Source organism: Cynocephalus volans, chromosome 2 (genome assembly GCF_027409185.1).
Source record: "Cynocephalus volans isolate mCynVol1 chromosome 2, mCynVol1.pri, whole genome shotgun sequence".
Classification (NCBI taxonomy): Eukaryota; Metazoa; Chordata; class Mammalia; order Dermoptera; family Cynocephalidae; genus Cynocephalus; species Cynocephalus volans.
In genome coordinates, this window is record NC_084461.1 from 158,968,410 (window position 1) to 158,986,902 (window position 18,493).

The window sequence follows — 18,493 nt, forward strand, 5'->3', positions numbered from 1 at the left end:
AGTGCATCATTGGTTCATACAGAAGTTATTGATTTTTTGTATAATTATACATTTGGCTATATCACCAACGTCCTTTATTATCTCTACAAGTTTTACAATGAATTCTTTTGGGTTTTCCACATAATTAACAGCAAGCAATTATAATTCCGTCTGCTCTTTTCGATATTAGCTTCATGTCATATAAAACTGTCTAGAATTTCCAGAACCACAGTAAGAGTTCATGTGTCTTTCTCTTATATCCAGTTTTACTGTGACTGCCTCCAGGGTGGCATTTCTCAAAGCACGTTCTGTAGAATGCTGGTTATGTGAGGAAAAGGGTTCTGTTGAGAAATAGGTTTGAGAAACTGTATGTACCGCTCCGTCTCTTGTAGATTCACCATGCACATTCTACAGTAAAGTCTCCGGGAAATTTCGCCACCAGAAATACCTGTTTTCCTTTGTTTTATGAGCACTTCTCAGATGTACTTGACTATGGGACCCCTCTATTTTCCTGTGTCAACATCTATTCCCATCCTAGAAATTAGCTGTGCAGAACACTTTAGGTAAATGTGCTTCTTTTCCCACCTGTAAATAAAATTTTGGTTGTCATGTTACCATCTGTTATAGTTTTCTCAGATTGTTGAAAACAAGGAGACCTCTCCGCTGCTATGCAGCCAACCACCCCTTGCTCTGCCCGTGCTTCAGCACCATGCAAGAGCTCCAGGGTCCTCTCTCTCAGCTGCCCCTGGCCGGGCAAGCTCCCCTGTGCCAACAACTCTCATCTCTTACCTCCAGGTTTCATATTACCCTGCAAGGCTCCAGATACACAAGCTGCCTCTTTCTGGCCATCTTCACTGGGATGGCACTAGGCACCTCAAACTCAGTGCGTTTCCACTGAACTTATCTGCTTCTCCCCACCCCAGTTTCCCCTCCTGTGTTCTCCATCTCAGGGTCAGCATCATCATCTACCAGGCTGAGTGTCTCTCCGCCTTCACCCCCAACACCCACATCCTCTTGATCTGGCCCCCTCAAGTTCTCTTTCACCTGTCCTCCTTTCTCCATCCCTGGAGCCATGGGTCCCATCCAGCCGGCCATCATCCTCTCTTTGATGACAGTGGCATCCTCTTAAGCCACTGCTCCCACCCGCCAGTTCTGCACACAGGAGTCCCGGGATCTTAGAAATGCAAATCAGATCATATCACTCTCTGCTTAAAACTACCTGCATGAGAAAACCCAGCTCTGCGGCGGGAGGTGCAGGGCCCAGTGATCTGCTCCTTCTGGCTCGTTCAGCATCAGCACCTGCTGCTCCCATCCTCGTCCTCGTGTGCTCCAGCACACACTGCTCTCTCCTCTACCTGGCTTCAAATGCCTAACATCCCCGTGCTGGCACTTTCCCCTTTCACTGCAACCCACCTTTTGCTCTCCGAACAGTCACTTCTTCCATCGCTTTCCTTGACCATGTGAGGAGGGGGCCCCACAATTCCTCCTTGGGCCCTCGAGGCCTCTATTGCAACTACCTCCTTGTGTGTATCTCCCTTCTATAAGCGGTCCTCTAAGGACAGGACCGTGTCAGTGAGTACACCCAGAACAGCACTTCGCATAGAAGACCTTCAAAACTATTTGTCAGATGATGAGGTTGTCATTAGGAAACTGACGCGATGAATTATAGAAATAGATTTCCTGATGTCATACAATCTCCGCATTCCTAAGATAAGCCCTATTTCAACGTGGTGGAATTTTTTCTTTATGCGTTATTCAATTAAACTCTTAATGCCTTAAGGATTTTTATGTCTATCTTTAGATGTAAGACAGGTCTGTACTTTGTCTTGGACATGCTACCTTTGGCAGCTTTGGATGTAGGGGTCACATTGACTACAAAAAATGAATGGAGTGGATTTCAGAATATATGAGTTTATATGGCACTGTATTATCCTTGCTTAATAATTCCTTGCAAATGAATAAGAATGCACTGGCAAAGTAGATTATCTGACTCTCTATTTAAAGGTAATTTCAGGATAACTTTGGAAAAGAAGAACTTGAGTTCCCTCTACACTTATGGGATTTATAGGGTGTTCTACATTTTTTGAAGTGAGCTTTGAAATAGTCACATTTCCCCAGGAAACCCTCAGTTTCCCCAGGTACTCCAGGTCCCTGACACAGAGATTCTCCAACTCTCACCTGCAGGGTTTGATCTCTTCTGCAAATGTTCTGACTATGGTCACTCAGTCCTTCTAGAAAGACAACTCACCACAAAGCCTGCCAAGGAGTAGATAATAAAGCAGGCTTTGTTCCATTAAGTCATCAAGACTGGGAAGACAGATACTATTTGGGCCAAATAAGATCCAAAGCTTTGCCAGCACCGTTAAGCAATTAACCCTACACAATTTCCAAGTTTTTCTTTTTAACTAATATGGGATAATATGGGAGCAACTCGGGGGGTGGGGGGAGCGCAAGCTGCCACCTGGTGCCCAGAACAATCAGTGGAACGGGAAGAACCTGAAGTTTCTCGTTTTTAGAAACTAGCAAGAGGAGGTATAACTATGCCCATCCCTCATGCCAACGGCCTAAAATTCCTAAGATACCAGGGGATCCTGGCCAGGAACGGAAGGGCTGGAAGGACCCTGCCTGAGGAGGGGGATGGACAGGGAGAGCGCAGAAGAGGAAACATCCGGATGGGCTACAGCACTGGAAGTAGGGGAGAGCCATGTGGGACAGTCCAAGGACCCCTGCCTGTGGATGGAGTGCTGGAACTAGATTGCTGGGCTGCGGCCCACCCGAGCCTTCCCCTCCCCTGCGTCTGTGTGGTCCAGAGTCCAGCACTGTAAACCTGGGATGAAGGGCTCAGTGAGCCTCTTCCAGCTCTCCTAGCCGTATTCACCTGCAGAGCAGACCTTCTACATCCTCTCCTTGACCGATGACCACACGGAGGTGTCCAGCTGTGGAGACCCTCCCAGCAGCTTCCTAACGGGGCTGATCACTCTGAATGCTTTCCCTCCTGCCAGGGGAAGTATCTGGTAGGTTATAAGACATATACCTTTTCTAATCTTTTAGAAAAAAGATAATCTTTTTTTTTCTAGGTTAGGTAAATATGCCAGAGGTTTGCTTTTTCCAAGGCTCTCCTCATTCATTCTATTGTTTCTTTCCACTTTACGATTTATTGATTTCTGCTTTTTCATGCTTTCCTTTCCTTAGATTTGGGGGCTTGTTACTGCTAAAATTTGTTCTAATGTACGGAGCTGAATGTAGGGCTAACTTGTCCTCCTTCTCCCATGCGCAGTCATGAAAAGTACCTGCGAATGTGCCTCAGAATACAGCTCTAGCCACATCCCACAGGTTTTGACATGCGGTCCTTGCCTTTCTATCAGTTTTGCAAGTGGTCTGCAATTGCAGTTCTAATGTTCTCCTTCCTAGCAGGTTTTTGGGGTTTTTAAAAAATTTTCAAATGGATTTGACTTTTTAGGTGTATAAATCCTTCTCCCTTTGTCTTAGGGCATTTAGTCAGAGAATATAGCCTGAACCGCTTTTTGCTGTATAAAATTTATTAAAATTTTCTTTATGACATAAAATATTTTTTGTAATTTCTAAGCGTTCTGTGATTTCTCAGAAAGAAGCCACATCTTTTTGTAGGGCAAGGAAAAAAGTCATATAGCTATTAATTTAGCTGTATTTGTTATACTGTTCAAAAATTCTTTGCCTTTTCACACGTCATCTGTTAAAGGACTTGAAAAGGGTATTAAACACTCCCACAGTTAGGTTTTCCTCACTTTCTCCTTTCTTCTAATGCTTTGCTTTGGTATATTTTACGTTCTCCTTGGGGTGCATAAACGTCCACAGTTGGAATCCTCCCTGTGGCTGCCTCCAGGCATTTTAGAGTGACGTGCTTTGGAGTGTATGGAGAGTGGGTTCAGGGTCTACTTTTCCTGGGATTCATTCTGCCGCATGAGCTCTTTGTTGTCATTTTTACATTGTGTGCATGACGAACTGTGCACAGTTTGATTTTATTTTTTGAGACTGAGATTCTCTGTCTTTGAACAGAAAAGTTTAACTCTTTACATAATTACCTTGCCTGACGTGTTTGGTCTTATTACAAATTCATTTTCTATGCACCAAGTGTAGTCAGACCATGGACTCTAAAATTTGGCTGCTGGGTGGGAAGCCTGACTCTTGAGGAGCCAGATGGCACCAGCCACTCACTTGGGTATGCCACTGAATCATGTTAAGCCTCAGTGTACTTATCTGTGAAATGGGGACCATCACAGCATGCACCTCCCCATCTGCCCTATGGATTAAGAGAGTTAATATGCGTACAGTGCAGTCCACCCTGCCTGTGACATATAGCTCCTCCCTTCCTCAACACCTCCTCTACACAGCATCCCCTTTCTTTCCATCCCAGGTCATCATCCCTGGCAATCTTCTACCCAGGGTCCCATGCATACACCCAGGCATGCTGCAGGGAAAGAGGGTTGCAAGTTCAACAGCAAGAGGAGGTAAAAAGGGCAAGATGGCCCAGTGGGAGCAGAAACTATGGGGCATGTGGAGAGCAGGACAGAGATTTAAGACACGAGAAGGAGTTGAAGTAAGGGGTGTGTTAACCATGTGCTTTGATGCTTTGACATGTGGGGCTTTGCTGAGCCTAGAGGGACTGACCCTCCTAGAGCTAGCCAGCTTCTAGAGATAGCAAATGACTCACCTGAGAGCATGACTTTCATATTCATATGCAAACCAACCAGTTCAGAGTCCACATGCCCAACCACCTCCTTTATGGATTCTACACTCTGGGCCACTATCCACCTGCCCCAATCACCCCACAACCAGGTACCAGAAAACCTGAGACAGCCTCTATGCACAGAGCCTGCTGAAATTATTCAAACTAGTCAACCTGAAGCCTGCTTACCCTGCCTGCCCTGGTTCTTCCTGCAGAGGCCATGAAGGCTCTGGCCCACATGTCCCCCGACTCCCCCTGCCTCCTGACCAACCCCAGTGCTTCATGATGGGACCCCCACGACACTGCCTGCCTCCTCCTCTTGGGATCTGTGAGTAACAAACTATCTTTTCAATAGCAGCCTTCTCCTGATCTGCTGGCCTCACCATACCTGAGTAATAATAAATCCCACATTTTAAAACAAGGGGTGAAGGTGAAAGGGAGCAGGAGCATATGGGTGGCTCCCAGTTTCCTGTTTCTTATAGGAACCACAGGGTGACCCGGGAGAGGCACGGAGGCTTTGGCAAACATAAACACTCTCGACGGAGGCCCCTGCTGGCTCTCCAGCCCTCTTCACTCCAGGTGGGTAGAGGCTCTGGCGTGTGCTCACTTACCTTCCCGTAGCTCAGCAGGATGATCCGCACCAGGACAACATTGATGTGGGCCCCCAAGGACTCGTCATGATAGATTTCATTGACCTGAAAGACAACCAGAGAGGCATCAGCAGGAACTACAGGCCCAAGGACCAGCTCTGGCTTTACAAATGGCATCGCTACCCAACCGGCCCCCAGGCGGGAACCCTGAAACCCCTACCCCCCTCCACCTGCCTGGATTACTGGAGCCCGCCCCTGAGCACCCCCCACCTGCCAGCCCAGGGATTCTTCCCTGGAGCCTGAACTTGGGTGGCAAAACTGACCCCTATATTTGCTGTAGCCTCTAACTGAAGCGTGTCCTTTCCTTCAAGGATGAAAGTAGGCATCAAACCCCAGCAGCATAGGTGGTGCTGGGACTGTTCCACGCAGAAACCACTCTACAGTGGTTGCGGGTGGTTGTGAAAATCTATGCACATCACCATTTGGAAATGGGGTCATTTTAGACCCACTACCATATCTAATTTTTAACATTTTAATGTAAGGATCTCCATCACAAAGGTGTTCTCCCTGTTCTGTTTTGATAATGGTAGCTCATATAATTGGCTTCCTTTGTATTTTATCACTATTTTATTCTTATGTACAGTCACACATCGCTTAATGACAGGGATACGTTCTGAGAAATGTGTCGTTAGGTGATTTCTCATAGTGAACATATGGAATATATGTATACAAACCCAGATGGTACAGCCTCTGACACATCCAGGCTATATGGGATAGCCTGTGGCTCCCAGCCGGCATCACCACACACACGGTGGCTACCATGTCACTAGGTGATAGGAATTTTTTAGTTCCATTTTAATTTGACCAGACCACTGTAGTATTTGTAGTCCATCACTGACCAAAATACTGTTAAGCGGCATATTTTATCTTTTGCATTTAAAAACACTATTCTTGCGGGGGCCAAGGTCCTCAGCCATGCCCTCCAACATCCGCATCCAGCCCAGCGACAGCCACACTGCTGCTGGAAGCCCCCCTGGCTCCTGAGCTGGAGTGGGAGGTCCCAGGGACCTCAGCCACACCCTCCTGCCCTCTGCGACCAGGCCAGCCCCATCCCCTACCTCTGCTCTTCCCACAGCTCTGCAACATCTTAAAACGTAAATAATAATAATAATAATAATAATAATTAATGAATTTTAAAAATACATAAATAAATAAATAAAAATATTATTCTGAGCAGGTGCCCATGGGCTTCACCGGACGTGAAATCTGGGGTCCATGGCACAAAGAAGGGGAGGTGCTCCCGCTCTCCACAGCCCAGCCAGCATGACCTTCCAGAAACACAGGTCAGGTTAATCCCGGGCCCCAGGCTGTCAGAGGCTTCCTTCTCACTGATGCCCCCGCACCCCCAACTTCCCACCACACACACTCAGGATCCTCCCTGGGACAGTCCCCTCACTGTCACCTCGTTCATTCTTTGACCAAACCGTACTCTTCCCAAGGCCAGCCTAGTGGCCACTTCTTCCTGGAGGGGCCCCTCAATCTGATCTGCTCCTTATCAAGCACTGTGGCCTGTTATTTTTTGAGCCCTCTGTGTCCCACACTGGACTGTGAGTTGCACCGTCCCCGTACTGTCCCTGTTTGCATGCCTAGTGCCCAGGGCAGAGCAGCATGTGGCAGGTACTCAGGATACTCACTGGCAATGAGTCCAATGCTGTGGACTTGGCCCCAGTCTGGAGAGGGTGGGTTGGCACCCCCCAACCCCAGCCACCTGGACAGGGCGGATGCTGGGCCCCGATGCCCAGGTGCCCTCCTCAACCTGACAAGGTGGAGCCCCTGGGGAGGGCATCTCACAAAGCTGTTGTGAGGATAAAATTTCCACACATGCAATGGAATGGTGTTTATGAAAACAGTGAAATGGGATATTTTGCGTTGCCAGAAAACCATATAGCCCTGCAGTTCCCCGTGAGGTCCTGGGGGCAGGGTGCCACACCCTAAAAGACAGACTTTGTTGTCCAGCTCTGAAGGTCAAACTAGATATTTTAGTCTATGCTGACACAATAGCCAGTTTTTTAAAGAGATAAATGGGCTTTTAATTCTCAGAAGTATTGCTTTATTGATCACGAGCAAAACCTGACCAAGGGAGGGTCCTGCTGCAGCTGGGGGCGCAGCAGAGAGGACAGGAGAGAGAAAGGCCAGGACAATGGCTAGGATTCACTTTGCTCAAGTTGGGTCTGGGTGGGCGGTGAAGAGAGGAAGAAGAAAGAGTACAAAATAGCCCTGATGTTCAAGAAGGAAGAAAAAGCAAAGAGAACTTGAGCCCCCGCTGCTCTCTGGGACCTGGGAGGGGACAGGTTCACATCTATAGGGAGTAGCTTCAGATAGCCCAAATGGAAGCACAGCATGCTTCAGCAGCCAGCAAGCCTGAGAGAGCGGCCATGTGTAGGGGACTGGGGGTCATCTTGTCAGCATTTGGGACTACCCAGCTACCAGCCATGTGTAGGGGACCTAGGGGTCCCCTGTGCCCCAGGGAAATGTGGGCAGGATAGCTGTGGGCTGGCTTGCAGGTTTACCTGGCGCTGGGGGCACCACCAGGCTTTGAGGGAGCCCAGAAAGTTCTGGCCTGTAGAAAAGGGGGCCAGATTTCTTCGCATGGCCACTGCAGAGAGGACAAACCCCTACTGACCCAACTGAAGGTCCTCTGTTTCTAGTGCCACTGCCAGGCAAGAGCATGCTGGGACGGATGTACGCAGATGTGGGGTGGCCAAGCCACACACACACACCTTACCCAAAGGAGCAGGGACAGGGGACAAACAACCCTGCTGCAGACTAAATTGTGCCTCCCCCCTCCAAATTAATATTTTAAAGCCCTAACCCCCAATGTGATGGTGTTTGAAGATGGGGCCTTTGGGATAATTAGGTCATGAGGGTGGGGCTCTCATGATGGGATTAGTGCCCTTGTAGGAAGAGACACCAGAAAGCTTGCTTCCTCTCTCTCTCTGCCATGTGAGGACACAGCAAGACAGTGGCCACCTGCAAGCCAGGAAGAAGGCCCTTACCAGGAAACCGAATTAGCCAGCACCTTGATTTTCCAGTCTCCAGAAGTATGAGAAATAAATTCCTGCTATTTAAGCTACCCAGTCTATGGTATTTTGTCATAGCAAATCAAGCTGACTATCACAAGCCCCAGGATCACAGCTTCACCTTTGACTTATTTCCCTTAAAAGCCTTTTAAAGGCGAAGAGTCTGAGCTACCTCTCATGGGCCAAGTTACATTTATCCTTCTTTCCTGGGATTGGGTGCCTGGGATAAGGGTGACATCAGATATAGGAACTAAAGAAACCTGCATTTCTCCTGTTTGAGAGTTGGTGTGTAAATGTTGACCCCACCATGCACATAACCCCCCAGCACAGAGAAAATCCCCTCGTGGGTTTTCAACAGGACTTCCCAAACTGAGCCTCTAGTGGGAGCCTACCACCCGCAGGACCCAGAATGACCAGGGTACACCTGGCCTGGCCTCTCCTCCTTCCCAGGCCTGTGGCAGGCACCCAGCAGACCCAGAAGAGCTGTTGGCCCCACCTCCTCACACCAGGCACAGTGTCAGCACTTGGGACTTTGCAGTAAACCAGCACAGAGCTGGCCCTGCTGTCAGGAGGTGGTGGGGGACACTTGGAACTAACAAAACTGGCTCCATAATCACAATGCTGATGAGGGCTTCCAAGGAAAGGCGGGGAACTAGCCAGCATATTAATGGGGGGTTCTGCCACAGTGGGGATTGGAGGCCCCCCAAGGACGTGGCATTTCTTTCTGCTGAGAGCCGAGAAATGAGAACAAGTTAGCTCGGCAAAGCGGGATGCTGCTCCTGGCAGAGAGAGAGCATGTGCAAACATCCTGGGGCCAGAAGCCGTGAGGTGTGTTCCCAGCACAGGGGCGATGGGGCAAGGGAGAGACCCAGCAGAGGAGGTGGAACACGGGCACTGAGGCCAGACCACGCAGGTGCAGGTCGGGAGAAAGATGCCAGCTCTACTCAAACAGTGATCCAAGGACACAGGCCTGGAAGGGAGGGTGATGACACTGCAGTTTACAAAGATTGTTCTGCATCTTTTATGGAAAATGTGTTGAAATGGTCAAGAGGCGGGAACGTGGGGCAAGTGGAGAGAATGAGCAGACGTGAGGAATGGGGTGGAGGCACCGCCACCCCCACTCAGCGCTGGGGCACCCAAGGCGTGCCTGATGCACTGTCCCTTCTGCTGGACCATGGAGACAGTCCATCTGTGCTCTGTTTAGAGCTGGGGACAAAAGAATGTCCTGGGATCACCCCACGGGGCATCCCCAGAAAGACGCCACTCTGAAGCCTGTACTCTGGCTGCACTTCCCAGAGTCTCCAAGGGCAGGGCTGGTTTGGACCTCAAAGGGACCTGGCGACAGGGGATGTTTTGAGTCTGTGGTCACAATCCTTCTGGAAGATGGGAAACCTGGCCAGGGTGTGGGCTCATCAGCGCCTCCTGAGCAATGGGGAAGCTGAGGCTCCAAGAAGGACGTGCCTGCTGTTCCCACAGGGAGGAAGGAGATGCGGTGCTGGTCCCTCTCCTGGATCCCGGCCAGTCCCTGCCCAGTAGGGCCCAGTGTCCTCCAAGGGCAGATGTTCTTACCTCCAGGAGGGGCTCTTGTGATCTTCTTGCACATGGGGCAAGTCTGACCCTGCTTCCTGATTCAGGACAGGAGGTGACCATCTGCAGTAACCCCATTGCTTGACACCAAGCTCCTGAGACAAAGGGGCCACATCCTGCTGGGGGTGGGAGGCGAGGCGGCCAGAGCCCCAGAGGGGCTGGGGAGGCTCCTCCTCCGGGGCTGCCCATCAGCAGCCAGCTCATGTCCGCTGGGTTGGGTACCCTCAACCCTGGCCTCTGGGAGCCTCAGATGACTCAAATATCAACTGGGCCTCACTGAGCTGCTAGAAATTAGAGGGGCATGTCTGGGAACGCTCCCAGCAGGTGGCTAAGGAGAAGGATGCCAGGTATTGTCCCGGCCGGCAGCCAGGGCCTCAGTGTGATTCCCACAGCCGTGCCCACTAGGGCAGCCTTCGACTCTGGTGGCCTTTCATCATCATCTTACCTAGGAAGCCTGGACCCTTCCATGCTGGGCACAGCTCCACACAGTCTACCAGGCATCCCTCCTCTCAGGGAGACAGGGCTCTGAGCCTGGCTATGCCCGGTCTTGCTCTATGACACTGGACCTACTCGGTGGCTCCCAACCTGGGATCTTGCTCAGGAGCTCTCACTTCAGCCTTCCCTCCACAGCAAGTGGGCAGGACCCTCATGGGGTGGCATGGCCCAAAGACCTCTGACCTGCTGGCCTGGGTGGTTTTCTTGCTCCTGAGTGTGCTATGGCAGAGAGCCCAAACTGCAAACAGGAGCTGGGGGTCCCACTGCTGTCTGGTCTCCCAATCCCCATATTTTGATATGTCAGGAACAGAAATGGCTGGCAGGCAGGGTTTGTGGGTGTGTGAGATATCATTGTCTCCTGCTGGTCTGAGAAGTGGGCCCTGTCCTGTCCTCCCACCCCCACCTCAGGGCTTCACCTGCTTTTCAGGGGGCTGTGAAATTGCCATAGCCCCAGAGTCCAGCTGCTCCTGCTCCCCACGGGACACTGAGATGCAGCTGAGAAGCCAGAGCCAACTTAGCCTGCCTGGCCAGAGGCCTGCAGGACCAACCTGGGCATGGGGACCACTGGGAATAATTAGTAAAATTCCCAATGAAACAGTCATGTCCTTAATAGGGACAAGCTACAACATTTCTGCCATGCAGAGAGCTGATAGATGTGGAAAAAAGGGCAAAAGAAGACAGAAGGCAGCCTTGGAATGTCTCCATCTCATCTCCCCCTCCTCCCGGACCCCACCCACCTCTCTCCCAGAAACAGGTGGCAGGCACTCCCCAGTGGCTTCCTGCCTTGTGTCCTGCCCACACCCCCTCCACATCATTCTTCACTAAGGTGCCACTCAGAGCACATCTTCCTTCCTGTGCCTGCAACCCTCAATGGCTCCCTGGTGCCTTCAGAAGCAGGCCCCAGTCCCTCAGCCTGGCACACAGTGCCCTCTCTAAGCTGGCCCTGGCTGGCTTCTCCATGCTCCACATCAGCTACTTTTCTTCACAGAACCTTCCTGACAGCTCGGTCGACCTTCCTCAAAGCCTGGCTGCCCTCTCCCGCTGCTTGCACAATGGTCATGCATGGAATTCCCATTCTCCCTCTCCAGCCCCCGGATTCTTTAGCTATCTGAAGAACATTTGAAAAAAGAGTCACAGTAATAAACATGTTTCAAAGGAAGGAGGCAGTTACTCCCCTGCTTAACCCCCCACCCCCACCCCAAGGCCTTCTCCCAGCACTTGGAATAAAACCCAAAATGCTCAGCGCGGCCTCAAGGCCTGGAGGAGCCGGCCCTGCTGCCTTGTCGCAGGTTGCCCCTGGCTTTGCTCTCTGTGCTCCAGCTGCTCCTTGCTCCCTGCACAGGGAGACTATTCCCACCTCTGGGCCTTTGCACTTGCTGTACCCCTGACTCCAGTGCTCCTCCCCCAGCACGACTGTTCCCAGCAGTGTCTGGCCCATAGTAGGTGCTCAGTAAAGAGTTGAATAAATGAATTACTGAATCACCTTGGGGAATGTGAAATAATAGGAGATGGGCAAAATGTGTGACCCAGCATAGGTCTGTCATGGCCTGTAATGACCCAGACCCCCAGCTAAGTGCATCCCCTCCCCTACCCCTATTTAGCCCCTCCATCCCTCCCCAAGGCCGATTACTGGGGAGAAGCTGCTCTCCTTCACCCAGACCGCAGGGGGAAGGGAAGCCCAGGGACTTGTCCTTGAGGCTTGTCTGAGAAATTGATCCTGGAATCTTTAAACCTTGGGGGAAAATGTTCAAAGCCGCAGCCATTCTCTGTGTGGAGAGAATTCTCTCGTTTGGGGAAATACATTGTAATGCACCTTTTGCTTATGCAAGGATGCAGGCGAGTTTCCGTTCTAGAATATACAATGAGGAAGGAGGCGGCTCTGCATGACAATGTAAAAGTTTGCCTTGTTGGTGGCGGAGTTCCATGGGGGCAGGGTGACTGTGAGCCCTGGGAGGTGGCCTGAGGCTTCAGGGCAGAGGTGACTTTGCCACCAAGGTGGGGGAGGGGTGTGGAAAGGGGGAACTGGTCCAGGAGATGGGAGCTCCCTACTGGGAAAGGAGGTGGGGAGGGGGGCACAGAGGCAGCTGGTGCAGCAGCAGGAGCAGAGCTGCTGGCTGTAGTTCCTACCCCTTATCCAGAACCTTCAGGAAAGTTACCATTACCTCTGCTGAGCTGAGCTTCAGGCAATAGAAGCAGCTGAGTTGGGGAGCCTCTGGGGCAGGGGTGGGTGGGTGCAGGAGGGCTCACAGATTGCTTTGTGGCTTCTCTGGGAACCCTTGAAATAGATGGGGAGAAGGCGGTTCTCTCTGTGGCCTTTAGGAAGCCAGGTTGGACCACCAGGGTGGAGGTGCAGGAGGGAGTGCAGCCCCAGCAGCTGGCTTCGGGGGAGGAATGTGTTCATCTGTGTGCATCTCTTGGTGCACAAACAGGGCTGCAAGAGCCTGGTCTTACCATGAGAATAAACACTCCCTTTGCAGATATCTTCCTTACTCTCTGGTTTCTCAGCAGATGCTTCCGAGGGAATGTGAGAATAAACATGACCCTCGCCATTGCTCAATATCAAACTCTCACGAAATGCAAATAGGCAGAATCAGAGTTACTGAGGTCATGCCATATGCAAAAATGGGAGGTGGTTAGAGTCCCTCCTTCAACACTGAGGGCAAGAACATGAGCCCTAAGACCACCCCTTCCCCAAACTCCGGGTGAAGTCTGTTTGTGAAGTCTGTTTCCATCCCCTCTCCTGCACCAGTCCATACTCGGCCTGGCCTAGGGATCACTCTGCAGGTACCCCAGGGTGGGGACCGGGGCTCCTACACCCCCAAGCATGCTGGTCAGTGCCCAAAACCCAGCAGAGGCTCAACAAGTATTTAAGTGCAACTGAATGCAACACTAGGGCAGGCACAGTGAAAAACCAAGGCTGCCTTAAGAATGTTTCCGTCATGGTGCTGATAACTGTCCCTCCCCCACTCCTCAACAGGGGTGTTAGCAGAGGGTGCCGTAAAACGCCGCTCCACACACGGTCTGATTGCATTGGTTCCAGCATGGGCTCTGCACTTGACTTGTTTGGGCCTCAGTTTACTCATCTGTGAAATGGAAATAATAATAGTACTTGCCCCACAGGGTTGTTATTAGGACTGACTGCAACAATGTATTTAAAGCATCTAGCAAAATCCTGGGCACATAGTACAGGCTCAATAAAGTTGTCATCAAATTACAGGAGGGTCAAGTACTGTGAGCTGTCTCTCCGGGATCTCAAACTTTGGCCCGTCTGGGCTTCATCCTGGGCCCACTCTGGGCTCTCCTCCGGGCTGCCAGGAGAAATATGGGCACGTCTGTGATTGCCACACAGACCTGGAGCTCTCCCTGCCAGCCCTGCCTTGGGGAAATGGACAGCCACGCCGCCACTTGGGGCCTGCCCTTCCCACCCACTGATCCGATTACTCATCAGAAAGGGATAATGCCTCAGAACAGAGAAGGATGCTGCTGCTGAGGCCACAGGACACCAGCAGGTACAGCAGATGCCGCAGGCCAGGGCTCGACTTCCCCCAGGGGCCTCTTGGTGGCCGCGCCAGCCACTGACAGGGAAGGAGGCTGAGAGAAGGCAGGGACTTTGATTCTGGCTGGCGGGATGTCGCCCGACTCCCTGGTGTGCTCTGCTGGGCTTGTCGGCTTTCCCTGACCACACAGCTCCGGGAGCTCAGCAGGGAGTCTCATTTCAGCAAGGGGCCCCAAGTGACAAGACCTTGTGACATCCTGGCCCTAGTATCCTCCCCCCACCCCCGCCAGTGTCAGAGCCCATGTTGGCAAAACCTCATGCACTGTGACTCCAGCTCTGTCACCTGGGTCCGTTTAGGCACCATCATGTAATGAGAGCAATGTATTTTTATTCCCCCATAAATCATTTTCTTCTGCTGCTCTATCACCATTTTGACCCAAGGAAAGAGACAGGGAAAATGCCAGCTAGAGGAAGAGGGCCGTAGCATAGTGGAAGTCCCCTTCCCCCCGCCCCCAGGGACGGCAATGGCAGGAACAGTGAGGAGACAGGGCGCTGGCTGCTGAGGGAGAAGGGTGGGCGGCTGAGTACAGGCAGCAAGTCAGGACAGGGTTAGAGCCCCTCGTACCTGCTGCTGCCCCTCCCCACCTTTCGGGCAGACACGCGCATGAGGGCTCGGGGCCTGCTTCCCACTGAGATGAGACCACTCATTAGAGCGAGTCCAACCCCAGTGGAGAGCCTAGGCAGGTGGTGAGAAAAGGAGGGTCTCACAGGAATGAAGGGGCCGGGTTACGACTGGCCCCAGAGGGGTGCGTGTGGGTTCCAGAAGCTCCCGCCTATGCTGGTTGGGGCTGGGAGTGGGGGCGGGTAGGCAGCGGTGAACTGGGAGAGGCCGCAGAGTGGACGGCTCTTTAAGGCAGAGGACTGGGATGGGGCGGGGGCAGCTCCGGTAAAGATCTGACCTCCCCCTCAGAGCAAAAATGGGGAGGACTCAGACCAGCCTCCCCACTGCCATAAGGGCCCCAGGCGTCCCCCAGTGATGAGGAAGAGAGAGACCTTGGCAGAGCAGGGATGGACCCAGAAGAGACTGAGGAAAACATGACGGAGGGTCTTAGACTACCACCTTGCACTGTGCCCCTTGACACAGGAAGGGGGCTCATGAGAATTCAGAGCGCTGAGCAACATCAAGACGCTTCAGCGTCTTTACAAATTTACTGCAGGGGTCTCCTGCTCCAATATATCCCTCCCTAAAAGTGCAGTCATTTTGGGTGCTCTCTAACATCCAGAATGAGGATGTTACAGCGCCTCCTCGAACACAGTGGGAAACGTTGTCGTCCTTCTGTATAACACATGTCCCTCTTGCACCACGAGAATCCACTTAAGTGGCTTAGTTCTCTTGCCAGACCCTGCCCCCAAAAGCCAAGCACTGTGTTAGCCACCTGTGGGCCCCTGGCTGGCTCGGACAGGCCTCCAGAAGTGTCAAGTAAGGGAACAGGCAGATAAAGAGATGGAGGAATGTCAAAGAGCCTGAAATCCCTCATTCTGCTGCACAGGAAACTGAGAACCAAAGGGATGGGGCTGAGTACCTTTGATCAGTTCTGCTCATGTCCAAAGGGCCACTGGGGATAGGCCACAGGCCCGGCTCACTGCCAGGCACAGGTGGGGAGGGGCTGTGTGGGCTGTCCCCACACCTGAACCATTTGACACCACCCTGGCCTGGCCTGGCCTGGCTGCCATCTGCACGTCCTCCGTCCTCCTGTCTAGGCTGCAACGCAGTTTCCACAGGGCACACTTCCTGACCCGTGAACATTCCCATGGAGCACGCTATGCTGTTCCCATGGAGCACGCTATGCTAACTCAGAGGCTGTCCCCGTCCAGCTAATTTCCTCTACTGCGCCATGATGATCTCAAATCACCTTCTCTATTTGTTAGAATAACTGCCCATCCCCCTCCACTAGACGGGAGCTCTTTGCATCCTTTGCTGTCCCTGCTCAGTGCCTAGTACTCCACTGGCTCCCCAACCTTCAGGACCAAGTCCAAGCTCAGCCCCACATGCCTCCACCACACCCAGCAAGTGCCCCCATCTGGCAGCCTCCGTACCTTACATCCAAGGCCTCCCTCTCCCACTCTCCCACGCCTGCCCCAGGCCACTTCTCCCATTCCAGGGATGTACCTATAGTGTGGCATCTCTATTGCACACACTTTTCCCTCCACATGCAATGACACCCTCCCCACCTTTCCACTTGAGAAACACCAACTCTGTGACCAAAACCAGCTCAAGGGTCACCTTTGCTGTGGCCTTCTCCCCAACCAGGCAGAGGGTGCCTGGCCCTGTCCTTCTCACTGTGCTAAATAAGGCGAGTGGGTGTGTCTCCACAAGGGCCATACTTCTCAAGGACAAGTGCTGACTCCACTGGTCTTGCAGATGTTGTGGGCCGAATGATCTACTGCTACATCTCACTGGTCAGCTCTGACCTTCCAAGACCTGTGCTGGTGCTTCCCCATGTACAGTATCTGTCACCTTGAGCCCCTGCAGGTGAGCGTTATTATCCCCATTTTACCAGTGAGGGAACTGAGGCGCAGAGAAATTGAGAAGCTCACCCATGGGAGTGGGAGTGGGGATCAGCACAGAGGCTTTGGAGGGCAATTTAGCATATCTGCTGACATCAAACACTGTATGTCCCTATGACCTGCTGATCCCAAAGTCCAGCATCTATGATGGAGAAACACAGCCTTGAACATAAAACAGCAGGCACAGGGACTCCTACACTGCTGGGACAGGTAGAGTCCATTTTTTTGTCAGACTCTGTGGGACCACAGTCACTTTGTGGGAATTCACTTACTCACTTATTCATTCATTTAAAATGTATTTACTGAACACCTCCTATGTGCCAAGCCCTTTGCCACGTGCTGAACATGAAAATCAGTCGGCAGACCCTCTCCGAATCTGATACGCTACGGTTGTGGGACTTCCGTGTGAGCCTTTAACCCTTCTGACACACACCACTACAGGGTCCCCCAGGCAGGGGAATAAGACCCAGTATCACTAGACTGCAACTCAGCACACGTGCAGACAGCCCGAGAGCAGCCTGGGGCGGGAGCCCCTGCCAGGCCACATGGCAGCCCGGCAGCCCGGCACAGCGCGTCATCTCTGCTTTTCTGGCTCAGCTGTCACCTCCTTGCTGGGGCCTTCACAAGACAAGCTCTGCAGCTGCCTCTCGCTGTCACCGAGGAGTGATGGTGCCTGGCCCTCCTCACCCATGGGGACTAACTCCTGCTTTGGCAACCGTCATCTCCCCAGGGGAGGACAGGGACAGGCTGCTCCAAGGCTTCCCGCATCAGCTGTCAGGCGTCACAGAGGAGGGAAGGAGAGGGGAGAAGCGGATGGGAGGTTGTGCCGCACGTTTCGCGGCAGAAGAGGCAGAGGGGAGGACAGCCTGAGGCACTCCCATCAGAACCCCCCACCCCGCATCATCGTCACTGGTCTACTGGCCACCCCCATCCTCACTGGAATGTGAGCTCCTTGCAGGCAGGACACCTCTTGCTCACCACGACATTTCCGGCACCTAGAAGGTGCTCCATAAAAATGTGCTAAATGATTGAGTGAGCAAGTGGGAGGGCAAATCTTAGAGAGAACAGGAAGACACGATAGATGGAGAAGCCAAGGTGGAAAAAACGGTGGTGTCATAGAATGACGGGAAAGAGAGCTTGTGGAGAGAAGCAAGGGGTGTGGACAGTGATGTCAGGTGCTGTTGGGAGGTCAGAGAGGCCCAAGATGAGAAGTGCTTCAGTGTTTCCTCAGGGATTCCGGAGATCTTGCTTCTCAGGCCAGAGCAGCAGTGGAGGACCTGCACCTGGGCCAGGTCCCCAAGGAGGGGCCCAGCTTCCCACAGGTATGTGAGTCCTATCTGCCATGCCCTGTTCACACCACCTGACCTCTCCCAGCCACGGTGACCATATCCAGGAAAGGGAACCTCACCGGGCCGCTGGGGCAATATGGAGAGGTCACACGAGTGCCTCCTTGCACAGGGCCAGCTCATGCAAAAACTCAGCAAATTTGAGTTTCTCCCCCTTCAGGCCATGGGGAGGGGTGTTTCTAATGATAGAAGGCATAAGCTCCAAACTTCCTATGATGCATGTTTCTATCTTTTTAGATCCCAAACCAACCTCATCTCCTGCCTCTCCCCCAGCACCTTACACTCTAGCCAGGTCCTAACCATGCACTATGATACAGCAGGGCACCTGGGCCTTTCCATGTGCTGTCCTACTACCTGACACGCTCTGCGGTTCCGGGCAGCTGGAGTGGCCCTTGACCAAGGAGGCTCCCCTGACCCAGCTGCTCCAGGAGCTCTTCCCTTCTGAGATCAGCACACACATTAACTGGGGTACAATGACTGTCCTTCCTCTCTTCCCCATCCCTCACGCGCTCCGAGCTCCCTAAGCACTGGGACACATCTTGCTCACTTCTGTACCTCAGTGCCCAGAATGGGGCCTGACGTAGACCAGGGGTTCAGGGAGTGCTGAATGTGACTGAGCACAGCTCATGATCTTGGGATGCTCTCCA

General features: G+C 52.3%; 1 protein-coding gene across 1 annotated transcript in view; it reads right to left on the minus strand.

Moving 5' to 3' along the window:
• ADAMTS2 (ADAM metallopeptidase with thrombospondin type 1 motif 2) overlaps positions 1–18,493 on the minus strand; it is a 213,909-nt gene that overhangs the window by 60,612 nt on the left and 134,804 nt on the right. The window contains exon 5 of the mRNA XM_063086488.1: positions 5,296–5,379. Within this exon, the coding sequence (XP_062942558.1) occupies positions 5,296–5,379 (84 nt within the window). The remainder of the gene's footprint in view (positions 1–5,295; positions 5,380–18,493) is intronic.